We start from the raw sequence: 14,758 nt of genomic DNA on the forward strand, positions 1-14,758 counted from the left end.
ATAAAGGGGCGCCTGGGTGGCTCAGTCAGTTAAGTGTCTGATTCTTGATTTTGGCTCAGGTATGATTTCACAGTTCATGAGTTCGAGCCCTGCATCAGGCTCTGCACTGGCATCGCGAGACCTACTTGTATTCTTTCTCTCTCTCCCTATCTGCCCCTCCCCTGCTTGTGCATGTACATGCACAGATACACACACACACACACACACACACACACACACACACTCCCTCTCTCTCTTTCTCTCTCTCTCTCACACACACACGCACACACAAAATCATTAAAAATATTTTTTAATAAAAAAATAAAATTTTCATACAAACTGAAGAACTGAATAGAGCAAACTTTTCAAAAGAGAATCAGAATAGAGACACTGCTACATGAAACTGGAGAGTCACACTGAGTGCTTAAGAGTGAGAGTCTAGAGAGAGTTGAAAAGAGTTCTCAGCAACATTCCCGCTCCTCGTTTCTCAGAGTTCCCAAAACGCAAAGCCGGGGCCACTGGGTCTTTCCACCCGAGTCCTTGCCTTATTCTCCAAAGATCATCAAAGAGGCCTTGCTCCAGCTGGGGCAGCAGCAGAGCGATGGCTGTCTCGGCGTACATGGAAATGACCCGCTGGCCTGCACGCAGGGCAGTGTCACGCACAAACTCATTCTCATCAGCAAGAGCCTGTGCAGACAGAGGGTGGGTCAGCCAGGGCTGCTTCCCCCAAGGCACCAGACCCAAAGGAAATGGGACTCCCGGAACAGCAGGATGAGGATTCTTGCCTCCTAGTCCCAGCTGCTAGGGAGCCTAGACTCCAAGGAGAGCACATGCACCCTGCCCCCCTCAGTAATGGTACCCTCAGCATGGTCCCTGGTGCCTACTTTGAGGATACATGGGATGATGGGCCCCACATAAGGAGTGAACTTGTCCCCAAAGGTGATGGGCAGGTAGTTGAACATCATGATATAGCCATCTCGGACATGGGGTGCAATGTCCACTTTGCTGGCTGTAGCCACGATTTCTGGCATCAGCTTTTCCAACTTCTCCACCCCCAAGCCAGCCATGACCTCGGCCAACCCTGTAACAAAAGGACAGAATGAACTCGCTGGATCGGAAGGATCCTAGACAGCATTCCTGGTCTGGCCCCTGGGCCTGCCCTGGCCTCACCTTGTGCAGCGCCTGAGCGATCCACAGAGCTCTGCTCATAGGTCAGCGTCTCCATAAGCCATGGCAGCAAATCCTCAAAGCACGACTCCCCCATGCCCTTCACCATGGCCCCAAGAGCCTTTGCAGACACTGTCCGCACCTGCCAGGTAACCAAGAACCAGGATGGTAGAGTTGCAGCGGCTCAAAACCAGGTGCCCGCACAGGAGCAGGCAGGGGCCCCTAAGGTCTCCTTCCCTTTACCAGACAAATGCAAAAGCAGCTTATAGAGAATTCCCAGGAATCAATTTTCTGAGGAGTGGGCTAAAATAACAAGCTCCTGCCCGCCTCTCCTCCCAGACTCACCTCAGGTACAGGGTCCAAAAGAGAGGCTTTCAGGCCAGGCGTCACGCTTGGCAGGTAAGGAGCTAAGTCCTGCAACAACACAAGAGGTGACTCAGGTGGAGGCCTGGCTCCTGCTTCCTCTGGGTCCTGTTCCGGTGTGGCCACTGACCTCACCATTCTGCTGACAAGGAGAGCGCAGCAGGGCTGCTCCCACAGCCAGCAGGGAAGGACAACTGGCAAGGAACCCCACTAACTGGTACCCCAGATGATCACTCAGGAAACCTGTGAGGGATCTGAGGCCCACCCTCAATGGGTAGAGAGAGCCCCCAACTAGAGTTCAATGCTCTTCCTCCTCCTGACCTTATCTCAGGACCAAGGCTTGTCCAGCCTCTGGAATCTAGGAAATTATTTCTGGCACTTTCCCTTCAGAACAGTGTTATCATCTTCCCTTTCTTCACCTTAAAAGGTTTATGTCTCTTGGTATAGCATTCAGCTTTAGGGAACAGTTTTAAATATAGAAAAAGCCTTATGTTCGCTCTAGCATCATTTAAAATAGCAGAAAACCTTGGACAGTATAGGACCGACAACAGGATTATATAAGTTATGGTATATAAATGTATCAGAATATTAAAGAACTATTTAAAAACCAATTTTGTGAATAACTCATTGTAACTTAAAAATCAGCTTATGTTTAGGAATATAATTTTTTTTGATGTAATAAAAAACATTAGCAGTAACCATTTCCATGTTGGAGAACTACAGATACAATTTTTTGTTTCACCAATTTTCCCATTTCCCAAATTCTCTAGGACTAACATGCCCTTGTCCACTTTATCTCTTGTGCCCATACCCTCAGCTAGCAAACTATGACTGTGGGAGACAGTGAGCTCACACATGCAGGCCCCTGGGAGCAGGTAAAGTAAATCTCCCAAACTAGGCTAATTTCCTCTAATTTATAGGCTTACAGAAGTTAAAGCTTGGGATGAGAACTGCAAGCAGAGCAGTGGCCACTTTGCCCACATGGGGCCAGGCTGGGCCTTTCTTCCCCCGCAGTCTGTAAAAGAGCCCATGCATGGATGGCCTCATCCGGGGCCTAATCTGACCTAATAAGAGCTTAAACCATTGTGCTCTACAAGATGCCCAGAGAGTCAGGTCACGATCTCACACTCTGTGAGTTTGAGCCCGCGTCGGGCTCTGTGCTGACAGCTCAGAGCCTGGAGCCTGTTTCAGATTCTGTGTCTCCCCCTCTCTCTGCCCTTCCCCTGCTCATGCTCTGTCTCTGTCTCAAAAATAAATAAAAACATTAAGATTAAAAAAAAAAAAAATGCCCAGAGAGCCTAGATTCCTACCCTCCACCCCAAAATTGTGCATTTCGTCCCCTAAACATAAACAGGGATAAAAGCCCAGACAGCTCTTCTGTGTCTACTGTGGGCAAGGACCCTGTGCCCTAAACCAGCATCTACTGGTCTGTCCAGCACCAGCGCCAGCGCCAGTGCCAGCTGGGCTGCTACCTTCTGGTCCGTCAGGGAGTACATGTTGCCGATAATCTGGGCTGCCATCTTCCGCGTGTCCGTGGAACGGTCCTGAAAGGCTCTCTGGACAATGGGCATGATGAGGGCCAAGGATGGGGCATCGATGAAGTGAACAAACTTGGTATCCAGCAGGGTCTGCAAGCACTTCTGGGTCTTTCTGGAGGGGTCCGTCAGGGCATCCAGCAGGACAGGGGCAATGGCTGCATGTCCAAACAAGAGAGAAGCTGGTCTACACGAGTCTCAGGAGTGGCAAAACTGCCGAGTCCCCAGAACTACACGGGGTCAGAAGAGAAAGGAGTCCGGGGCCACCCCTCACTGGAACCCCACAAGTCACCAGCTGTGGAAGCCAGCCTGTTTACAAAGAGCAATCCCTGCTCCGCCAGGAAGAAAAGTAGCAGCTGTCACCCCTTTGCACTGAGCAGCTTGATCTAGCAGGACTACTAGAGTCTGCTTTCAGTGGGAGCTGAGCTGCAGCCACAGTGCTCAGCCTCCGCAGGAGCGCAGCCCAGGCACCACAGTGCCTGATCGTGGAAGGGGCAACCCAGAGTGGTTTTGCAAAGAAACTGTTTTGAGACACCAAATGCCCCAAGCCAGTGGTGGCAATGAAACACACAATGCTCAGAGGAGTTACACCCAGATAAAACAAGCTCTTCATGTGAGCACCATCAGCCTGGCAAAAGAAATGCCAAGAGAAATACCTGGCTTATCTTTTCCAAAGTCTGGGGAATTCATCCACTGTGAAGACCCATGCTGGCCAACAATTGAAAAAAAAAACAAAAACTAACAACCCGATTAAAAAAAGGCAAAAGATTTTAAGAGTTCCCCAAAGGAGATATGCAAATGGCCAAGAAGCCCACGAAAAAGTTCAACATCATTAGTCATTAGGGAAATGTAAATCGAAACCACGATTAGATGCCACTTCACATGCACTAGGGTGGCTATGACCAAAAAAGACAGACAATAACAGCGTAGGCAATGAGAACTCTCACACACTGCTGCCGGGAATGTCAAGTGATCCAGCCGCTTTGGAAAACAGTCTAGCAGTTCCTGAGAAATGCAGACAGTTACCATATCATGACCCAGCAATTTCCATTCCTAGGTACCTAAGAGACCTGAACATGTCTAAAAACACCACCATGTACGCAAATGTTTATAGCAGCATTATTTCAAACAGCCAATAAACAGAAACAACCCAAATGTCCATCAAAAGATGACTTAATAAACAAAATGTGGTCTATCCACAAGATGGATTATTGGGCCATTAAGAAAGCACTGATGCATGCTACAACATGGAAGAACCTTAAAAACATTATGCTAAGCTCAAGACGCTAGACACAAAGGGACAAACGCATATGATCCCACTATACGAAGTGTCTGCAACAGGTAAATGCAAAGAAACAGAAAGCCTATTAGTGGCTATCAGGGCCCAGAGGCAGGAAAGGGAATGAAGAGTGAATGCTAACAGGTAGGAGATTTCTTTTTGGGGTGAGAAAAATGTCCTGGAAATAGACTGTGGTGATGCTCGTGTAATTTTGTGAATATACAAAAAAAAACACCGAATTGTATACATTTTTAAAAAGTGATTTTAATATTATGCAAATCATATCTTAATTTAAACACACACACACACACACACACACACACACACACACACACACACACACACACACACACCATGCTGGATTCTCAAAATGAAAGCACTTCCCTTCCTTTGATAGAGATCAAGACTGTTTCCGAGCCTTAGGAATCTCCAAGGCTGTTGAACATTGTAAAAGACAACAAAACCCAAGTATACCTATTCATCCCTTAAAAAACAAAACCACACAGAAAACATCATCTTCTGAATAAACAAAAGTCTGGTAACGCCTGGCTGAACTACATTGAACAATTACCTATGTTCCACACTAAAGCTTAAAAATTCACCTTGCTTAGCGAGGTGGCTGCTGGGTTTTGTTTTTAGAAATCAACCTCTTGCCATCACTCAATCAAGAACCACACGACAGGGGCGCCCGGATGGCTCAGTCGGTTGAGCATCTCTTGATTTCGGCTCAGGTCATGATCCCAGAGTCACGGCACTGGGCTGAGTGTGGAGCCTGCTTGGGATTCTCTCCCTCTGCCCCTCTCCCCCGCAAGCATGCATTCTCTCTCTGAAGTAAATATATTTTTAAAAAAGAACCACACTACAGGGCACAATTAAGGGGAATAACCCTTCCCTAATCTTCCCCTCTATCACATATCTTCTGCAATGAAACAGAATAGAAAGTTCCCAAAGAATGTACGATGCTGATGTGGCCCAGAACATGTCATTTAATTCTGTTGACTTCAGGGCTCAGCTTAGTGCACAGGATCTCTCAGAGTCAAGCGCTTCTGAGCCAATGACTCAGTTTCTCCATTTATGCAGTCAACGATGACAGCTCCAGACCAGTGGCAAAACTACTTCCAAACTACTTCCCACTAATTGTTCTAGAAAAAGGGCTTCCCAGAATTTAGAGGTTATTTCAATGTGAGCATATCTGTCCTCAGAGGGCAAAGATCTTTGCTGAATGCCTGTTCCCTGCAGTGTCCGGGGATGGGAGGAGGAGCCAGGGAGAAGCATACCCAGGATCTCCGGATTCCTGATGACGGAGCCGATCTGCCTGAGCGCCTGCTGTCCAGCCTTCTGCACTTTGACATGGGAGTCAGTGAGCACCTCCGTAAGCTTGGGCACGATGTTGGGCAGGCAGGATGACAGCTGCTTGGGAGCACAGTACGCCATTGCCCCAAGCAGCTCCACCGACCCTGCAGATGGCAGACACAGGCCAAGCATGGAATCACTGAGCACAGGCCAGGGAGCCACTTGTGCCAGCTGCCTGAGCAAGGGACAACCGGCCTGCCCCTCTGCAGAGTGTGGCAGACTGCAGACTGTGACCCCTCAGGCAGTCCCCAGGGGGAGGGGCAAGGAAGTTGGGGGGTGATGTGACTCCAGCAGAGCAAGCACAATGTTCCTGAGTCCTACTGAGCCACAGGATTCTGGGTGTCATGCAAGGTGGTATAGGGAAAAGAGGAGAGACCAGGATGGGGGAAAACCTGGCTGAGTCCTGGTGGTGGTCTAAGGCCGATTCACTGAATCTCTCTGGCCTAGTTTCTTTATTCACATGTGAAGAAACTCATTTAGATCTGTGATTTTTCAAACTGCAGGGCAAAGCCTGAAGGACTGAGGGGAAGGCCAAAGGAGAGGCCAAGTAGGAAGGCCCCAGATCTTGACCCTGCCCAAACCAGAACAGCTCTGCTTGTATCTGCTTTGCATATTTGGATGCCAGATAAGATTCTATTTTTTTTTTTTTTAATTTTTTTTTTCAACGTTTATTTATTTTTGGGACAGAGAGAGACAGAGCATGAACGGGGGAGGGGCAGAGAGAGAGGGAGACACAGAATCGGAAACAGGCTTCAGGCTTCGAGCCATCAGCCCAGAGCCTGACGCGGGGCTCGAACTCACGGACCGCGAGATCGTGACCTGGCTGAAGTCGGACGCTTAACCGACTGCGCCACCCAGGCGCCCCAAGATTCTATTTTTAAAAAGGAACTTAAGGGGGAAAAAACTTTAAAGTCACAGAAAGTAGCCACAGACTAATTTTAAGGCTCTGGGATTTCCTCGCTGAGGGCAATGGTTCCTGCCAGGGGCCTGTTCTTTGCATGAAAGCGCACAAATTATTGAAGGACTGAGGCGCATGATGACTCAGAGGGTCTTGGCCTTGCCCGTGGGCTGGGGAGCACACATGCACAGGACAAGACCCCTAGATGGCTTCCTGGATCCCTGCAAGGGCAGTCTTCAGAAAAAGAAGTTGGACAGAGACATAGACGGAAGCAGCTTACCAGCTTTGGTCCTCCAGGATTCCTCCTCCAGGGCAGCCAGTAAGGAGGGGAGCACCAGCTTTACCCCGTGAGCACTCAGGTTGCTCATCACAGCCTTGGCACAATCATCTGCAGCCTCAAGGGAGAAGAAAAGGCAATCAGGGGCCTCCTTGCCCAAGCAAGAGTCAAGGCCTGACAGCAGACTGAGTGTTCCCCCTGGCGACAACACTTAATTGGGGTCTCCTGTGTCAGACCCTGGGCCTGGGCCTATAGTCACAGCTGAGAAGGAGAGTTTCTCACCTCACAGAGCTTCAGCACTTTACTGGGAATCAGAAGAGACTGGTGCCCAAGGTATAGGTGGAGAGGTTCTGGAAGCGGGCCCTTCCACCACCTCTGGCCCATGGCTGAAACTCACAGCCAGCGGCAGGCTGGCTGCCAGTGGGTCTCATGTGCAGCCTCAGGACTTACCTCACGCACGTACTGGTTCCCATCCCCGAAGCACAGCAGCAGATGGGGCAGCACATGAACCACGTATGGCTCGAAGAGCTTCCCCAGCATGGTGCAGAGCATCTCGAAGGCAAAGAGGGCTCCTGGGGGAGAGGGTGGGACAGCTGGGAACAGACTGTGCTCTGAAGGCAGCCACAAGATAACCTCCCTGCCACTTCCTCACCCTTTGGACACAATCAAGGCAGCTGTAGAACTAAATCGGCTGCCCTGTGAGGGAGCAGCACCCTCTGCCTCCCCCAGAACAGGGATATGGCTGAGCAGAAAGAGGGAGAGAACAAGGGAGTGTCTGTCACTTCTTGGCACTAATGCCAGTAAGGCCAATTCTCTCTTGGCTGATGGTCTCTGAGTAAGAAATAAAGTCTAGGCCACATCAGCAAGGACCAGATGGAACGGGTTACACAATCTGCCTCCTCAACAGCACACACACAAACACCAACTCTTCAGTGAGGAAGGAAAAGCCCGATAGATTCCTTCCTGTGGCAGCTGTGGGAACCGACTTCCCATATTAGGCAGCCCCAAGCTCAGAGACACTCACCCTCTCGCCGGCGGAAGTTCTTCTTATCCTGGATGGCATCGGTCAGCGCAGCCATCATTTCCTGCTGTTTTAGTGACAGGATACCCAGGCCCTTCACCAGCCCTGCCAGCCCATAGGCGGCCCCTTTGCGCTCTGCGTACTTGTCTGACTCCAGCAGCTGCTGCATCAGCCTCTGGATCATCCCTCCTGCGTCCTCTTTGATGGCTGGCACGAGAGGTGGCAAGCAGCTGGCCACAGATTCCTGCACCTACAGGAGGGGCCCACCTAGTCAGCGCCACAGCTCAACTACGGCCGGTTCCTGGGAGTTGCCACAGTCCTACGCAGCATCTCACCACATGATGTCCCCAAAGCCCACCTCAGCCACTGTCTGTCAGACAACACAGGGCGTCAGACAAGCAAACAGTGTTATACGCCCATGGATGATGTGGGCTCCCTCAGGGTGCACAATACATCTGTTAGGCCTGGGCAGGTGAGAGAAACTCCAGGAAGACTAAACCCACTTGCAAAGAATGGTCCAGGGAGAAGTGCATTACGGTGTTCCTTAAAAATGGCCCAAGTTTTCTAACTTGTCAAAGGCCCTGGAAATTCAGCTGGGCCTCACAGGGCCAGGCCCAGATTAACTGGTACCAAAAGACATGATCAATTCTGTCTTCTAGCCATAGCTCAATATGCTGTGCTGTCAGAGGCTCGGGCAGGTGAGTGTCTGAATTTCTTTTACCACAATTTTGCAAAGCTACATTTGACAAGAACATTCTGAGTGCTCCAAAATGTAAGTCACTTGGGGGTGGGGAGGGGAACATATATTTTCAGAAAAGAAAACAATCCTCACACTATGGCTTGGGAGACTACATTAAAAGGCCCCTGAGGGGCGCCTGGGTGGCGCAGTCGGTTAAGCGTCCGACTTCAGCCAGGTCACGATCTCGCGGTCCGTGAGTTCGAGCCCCGCGTCGGGCTCTGGGCTGATGGCTCAGAGCCTGGAGCCTGTTTCCAATTCTGTGTCTCCCTCTCTCTCTGCCCCTCCCCCATTCATGCTCTGTCTCTCTCTGTCCCAAAAATAAATAAACGTTGGAAAAAAAAATAAATAAAAAATAAAATAAAATAAAATAAAATAAAATAAAATAAAATAAAAGGCCCCTGAAATGTGTAAGGAACACACAGAAGGTCAGGGAAAGCTCAGCATAAGGAGTGCTGGGTTTACACTAAGTGCAAAAAACAACTGTTAGTAAATGAGTAGGGAAAAAAATGAAAACACCTAGTATGAAGCCTACTGGAATAAAGTAACTCCCTCTCCAAGGGTGCTCTTGACCATAAACCAGGCTGTCCCGAGACAGAGGATGACTCCTCACTGAGAACTGGCCCTTCTGGACCCTGATGCCCAACTCGGCGCTAGCACACAGAGGCACATCTATCTACAGTCAGTCCCAATTCCCCAGCTGGCTTGTGGGCCCCAAGCCAGGAGGCAGGTACCTGCTGGGAGGGGGTAGAGAGGGCAGCGATGAGTTTGGCAACAATGGGCTTCACTTTGGGGTCGCTCTTGTCCAGGTGCTTGGCCAGAGAGCCCATGAGGACCACCACACTCTGCCGCACGGCATCGTAGCTGGCATCATTGGGCGCATTCTTCAGGAACTCCTCGAACACTGGCAGCAGTGAGTTGACGTTCTCCTGGAAAGCCAAGCCCACCCTGAGCCTCAAATTAACCCTACAGACTGCACCTGGAGATGATGGTCTCTGCCCCAAGGACCAAGACCGTGTCTGGCTCTGGGACCGGCATCCTGACAAGCCAGTCAGTAATGCCAGCAGGTTTCCCAGTTTTCTGGCAGGAATGCAGTGGACTTACAAGAATTTAACTACCTTACAGGGTCTTTGGGGCTCAAAAAAAGAAAAATGAAATCTTGCATGGAGCCAGTGGCCCACCAGGCCTCCTGACACTCAGCCTTCCTGTGTCACCACTGCTTACCCCTGCCTCCTGACCTGCCTGCTCCTCACCCCCTCAGCTGGCTGAGATCTTTTACCTTCCCGTGGGTGTTGAGGGTCGCAAGGGCTGCATCCAACATGCACTTCCGGACATCTGGGTTTCGGTCGTTGAGAGCATCAGGGACAAAAAACTGAAAGAGGGGCTTCACCTGAGAGCTATCCAAACACTGGGAGAGCTTGTTTAGGGCCAAAGCCAAGCCACACCTAAGAAATAAGGGGGTAGCGTGTCAGGAGGCGAGGGCCGGCCAGGAGCCTCCTCTGTGGCGGAATCTTCCCCGACCTGCCACAAGAAAAGGGAGCTTACAGCAGCTCCCTCTGGGGTGCAGAGCACAGCATGGAGCCCACTGCCCAGTGCTTACCACCAGTCTAGACAATCGTCTCAACAACCCATTTGTCAAATGGAGACCTCCTGCCATCTGCCCAGAGTTTACTTCCCTCCAGGGCGACCTTGGGCACGAACAAGCTCTGCCTCTGTTTCCCCACCTGTGAGTACAATGCCCACCCTACCTCCAGGACAGGCTGCAGGAGGGGAGAGAGGAAGAGAATCAGAGGTAAAGGCACTTGGAAGTGAACATACTATCCTTTTCAGCTATAGAGCAGTGAGAAGGTCCCCAGGGACCTCTGAGGAAACAGAGGCTTGGAGGAAAGGAGAAACATGCCAAAGTCACTCGGCTAGCCCAGAAGGAGCCAGGACTTGAACTGAGGTCTGACTCAGAGGGAGGTCTTGCCCTTTCCTTCCACTGTCCCGTTATTCCACATTGCCTCCTCTTGGCACCCAACTCACCCAACCTGAAATATCTCAGAAAGCTCTGAGTGGAACAAGATGGCAACGGCCATTATACCTGGCTTCCCACTGATCTGGAGGAGATTCAGAGATAACTCGTCCCAAAGCATCCAGCACTGGGGGCGGCCGCTGCAAAAGACAGGTTGATAAATGTACTGCTGTGCGCTCTCCAGTCAAGCCGGGCAGGCCAGCCGTCAGCTGTGAGGTGGGAGATCAGTCACAGCCACCCTGGGTCACAGTGAGCTCCAAGACTCCTATCTCGAGCAGGTCGGAGGCCGAGCAGAGTCCAACCCACTCTCACACAGCCCAGCCCGCAGCAGGGTGCACAGGCCACTCACATAGAGCTTCTCCTGGTAAATCTCCATGAGCCTGCCCATAACCTCTGCCGCCTGCCGCTGGTACCGTGCCACAGCCTGGGAGAGGGCTTCAGCCCCGGCCTGCCTCACAGCTGCCTCGTGATAGATGACATCGTCTATCAGCAAGGAGCAGAGGTCCGGCTGCAGATCTAGGCCCATCGTTGACCAGAGCCTGTAGCAGACCAAACAAAGGCGGGGGCTAGTGAGACAAGGGTTTGCAACATCCACTCTGCCAAACACGACCACCCAGCCCTTCTCTTGCTGTTGGCTGAGCTCTCTGGGTCCAGTTATTTCATAAGGGAAGAGAGGACAGAGCAGGAAAAAAAAAACCAAAACAATCTTCCAGTGGCTCTCACCTCTCAGCCAGCTTCTGGATCTCTTCCTCCTTGTCAAACTTGACCACCCAGAGCCTCCGCAGAAGGTTCAGGCCATTCTTCTCGTCAGTATCAGGCGCTGGCAATACCATGTGGAGTTCCATCAGTCCCTGAGAGGGGGTGGGATGGGACAGGTGAGGCCCAACCTTTGACCAGAGCCTCTGAGCTGCCTCTTTACCTCCCTCTAAGACTGTACTACCCAAGACGTAGCCACCAGCCACACATGGGTCTTCAAAGTTAAATCAATTAAAATTAACTCTAAGTTCCTCAAACAGCTTTCCCTTTGTGAAATGACGGGCATGTGGGGATAGAATCTTTTTTACCATAAAATTTTAAAACTCTCAGTGTGCAAGACAAACCTCAGAAAAAAAGACATTCCCTTTGTTTTCTTTGAGAAAAATTTTCCACATGGCTATTGTCTTCCACATCTTGCCAAGAACCAGTGAAAACTCAGTCACAGATCAATAGCAAGAGGCAGCAGACTGGCATCAGGAAGCCCTGTCTCATACTCCAAGGGGAACCTTTAGTCTGTGTTCCAAAAGCACCAAGAAAAGCCCAAGTACAAGGTGATGAGTTGAAAAAACAGGGGCACCTGGGTGGCTCAAGTCAGTTAGACATCCAACTCTTGATTTCGGCTCAGGTCATGATCTCACAGTTTGGTTCATGGGTTCCAGCTCCATGTCAGGCTTCACGCTGGCAGTGCAGAACCTGCTTGGGATTCTCTGTCTCTCTGCCCCTCCCCTGCGTGTACGTGCGTGTGCACGCTCTCTCGCTCCCTCTCTCAAAAGTAAATAAAAAACTTAAAAAAAAAAGGGAAAAAGAAAAAACAAACTAATCCACTGAGTTTTATCTGTCTATAAAAGTACCAAGATCCACACTCCATTTTAAAAATCTGGTCAAGTCTTCCAAGGTAAAGAAAAAATGGCCAGTGACACACTGACAGCTGCTTTGTTGCTCCCCTTCCTACAATGACCCTGACCCACCCAATGACCTCTTTTCTTTGCCTCCAGGACACCCTGGTGCAGATGTGAGGCATTTCCCATCATTTGAAAGAATGTCCCTCATGCAATTCAAATACTTGCACTGAGAGACAAGGAATACCCCAGCAACCCGAGAAGGGAGTGGGCACGTACCCGGAGCGCAGTGTCCCGCACACTGGCACAAGGGGACTGTAAGGCACAGAGCAGCACATCCACTTCCTCCTGCTCTGCAAAGGCACAGCCATCCTCGCCACTGCTGCTGGCACACAGGGTAGTCAGGGTGTTTGAAGCCAGAACCTAAGGAAAACATTGATGCGCTGGGCTCGGTCCAGCAAATTACTTACTTCTATAGGATCAGGCAGGAGGCCGGGTGATGGGCTGAGGGGCCCACAGAGGGATATGAACTGAGGACACCCACCCCAAAGCCCTCGTGGGTCCAAGCCCCCTGCTCTAGGCCAAGCTAACGGCACAGCCCATGCAGAATATTCAGGCTGGCCATAACTAGTTGAGAATATTCAGGCTGGCACTTTAAAATAGCCTTTTAGCTTGAGTCCAAAAGTGAGGGATAAGAAAGAGAACCAGGATTCAACCCCAAGCACTGGGAACTGAGCTCAGAGTCACAAAATGAGTTGTAGCAATAGCCAACTGAAAACCAGATCACCTGCAGGCGGGGAGAGCCTGTCCCGATCACCCAAGTCAGAAGGCGCAACATGGCCACACGAGGCAGCAGCTCCGGGCCATTCTAGGAGAGAAATGTAGGGAAGTCAGGGTGAGGCTCTGGGGAAGGTCTGCAACCACACCTAGGAACACAAACGGCAGGCAGCATCCTCTCACCCTCAGGGGAACATTCTGGGTCATACGGCCGACTCCACTGTAGAAACACTGTCAGCTTTACCACTAACTCCATGGGAGCCAACCCCAGTCGGCCACCATCCTCAGGGACTCAAAACAACTACATTCTGAAACATACTTTAAATTCACAGTACACGAAGTACAGATGGCCCACAAACACAGGGATATTTCACTTTACAAGTAGTAAAGAAATGCAGGATGAAATGGGATACTATTCTTTTACCCACCGTTGGCAAGGTGAATTACCACCTGAGGTTGTGTTAGGTACAGAGACAGAACTCTTGGTGAGGGTCTAGCTCAGAGCACACCACATAACCTGGCAACTCCATGCCCAAGAATGTGTCCTATGGAAATGCTTATGCGGCTGCACAAGGGTCATACGTATACAAGGCGGCATAGTGCAGTGCTGCTCAAGATAGGGAAAATATCAACAGGAAGAGTTCATTGAAACATTGGCGCACCTGCAGCACAGAACCCTACACAGCCTGTAAAGCCGCTGGCATTAAAGAAGAATGGAGCATATGGTCATATGAAAGCAGGACAATCAATTTTTGCCTGTGTGGGGCAGTATGTATATATATGTATGTGTATATATATATATATATATACACATATATATATATTTTTTTTTTTTTGGCTTCTATGTTCTTGGATTTTTTTTTACATTCTTGGAATTTTTAAACACATACATACGTTACTTTGGCACATTTTCAGAACATATGTTAAAAAGGAAACCCTTCAGTGAATGAGGTCTAATCTCAAAATCACAAGGAAGTCAAAGGCAGCGTGATCAAAATTATCTTCTGAGTTAGAAAAAAAACTAACAAAACAGGGGTGCCTAGGTGGCTCTGTCGATTAAGCATCTGACTCTTGATTTCGGCTTGGGTCATGATCTTGCGGTTTGTGGGTTTGAGCCCTGCATCGGGCTCTCGGCTGACGGCATGGAGCCTGCATGGGATTCTTTCTCTCTTCCTCTACCTCTGCCGCTTGCCTGCTCACACGTTCTCAAAGTAAATAAACATTACAAAAAAAAAAAAAAAACACACACAAAAACCACACAATAAATTAATAAAAAATCCTTCCAACTTCTCCAAGTCAGAAACTCTCAAGAGACCCGTAAGCTTCTTTGAGGCTGTCAGTGCTGCACTAAAGAGAACATTTGGGTTCTCCTCACCAATGGCTGCTGCGCTAGATATATGCACACACTCTACTACCCCACCAGAACCCGTGATAGGCCAACCAAGTGTGGAGAGCCCCTGCCTCCCTGACCCGCCTCAAGCCAAGGATAGAGATGAGCTCCCCTGCCAACCTCATCCACGCGCCCTGGGGGATTGTTAGGTGAGGCCCTCAGTTGGGCATGGACGGTGAGGATCTGAAGAATCTGGGCCATGCGCTCTTCCTCCTCCTCGCTGTGGTGGGGCATCTCAGTCAGCACCATCTTTAGAAACGGGAAGACCAAGGAGAAGGCTGGCGCAGACAGGGGCGCAGCATCTGTGAGAGTAAGCAACAGACACACTCTTGCAGGCATCTGCCAAGCTGCCGCCTCAGTTTCCATTCTCCAGG

The 14,758-nt window shown here is 50.1% G+C and overlaps 1 protein-coding gene across 2 annotated transcripts in view; it reads right to left on the bottom strand.

Moving 5' to 3' along the window:
- Positions 1 to 14,758, bottom strand: part of GCN1 (GCN1 activator of EIF2AK4) — a 59,034-nt gene that overhangs the window by 15,897 nt on the left and 28,379 nt on the right. For both annotated transcript variants that reach the window (XM_043557752.1, XM_043557753.1), the window contains 17 exons: positions 14,505 to 14,686; positions 13,005 to 13,085; positions 12,497 to 12,640; positions 11,346 to 11,473; positions 10,972 to 11,161; positions 10,692 to 10,762; positions 9,888 to 10,053; positions 9,343 to 9,537; positions 7,876 to 8,122; positions 7,302 to 7,423; positions 6,855 to 6,969; positions 5,601 to 5,780; positions 2,982 to 3,202; positions 1,492 to 1,560; positions 1,150 to 1,288; positions 864 to 1,060; positions 524 to 666 (listed from right to left, as the gene is read on the bottom strand). In XM_043557752.1, coding sequence (XP_043413687.1) covers positions 524 to 666; positions 864 to 1,060; positions 1,150 to 1,288; positions 1,492 to 1,560; positions 2,982 to 3,202; positions 5,601 to 5,780; positions 6,855 to 6,969; positions 7,302 to 7,423; positions 7,876 to 8,122; positions 9,343 to 9,537; positions 9,888 to 10,053; positions 10,692 to 10,762; positions 10,972 to 11,161; positions 11,346 to 11,473; positions 12,497 to 12,640; positions 13,005 to 13,085; positions 14,505 to 14,686 — 2,590 coding nt within the window. The remainder of the gene's footprint in view (positions 1 to 523; positions 667 to 863; positions 1,061 to 1,149; positions 1,289 to 1,491; positions 1,561 to 2,981; positions 3,203 to 5,600; positions 5,781 to 6,854; positions 6,970 to 7,301; positions 7,424 to 7,875; positions 8,123 to 9,342; positions 9,538 to 9,887; positions 10,054 to 10,691; positions 10,763 to 10,971; positions 11,162 to 11,345; positions 11,474 to 12,496; positions 12,641 to 13,004; positions 13,086 to 14,504; positions 14,687 to 14,758) is intronic.

The sequence above is a fragment of the Prionailurus bengalensis genome, chromosome D3 (genome assembly GCF_016509475.1).
Source record: "Prionailurus bengalensis isolate Pbe53 chromosome D3, Fcat_Pben_1.1_paternal_pri, whole genome shotgun sequence".
Classification (NCBI taxonomy): Eukaryota; Metazoa; Chordata; class Mammalia; order Carnivora; family Felidae; genus Prionailurus; species Prionailurus bengalensis.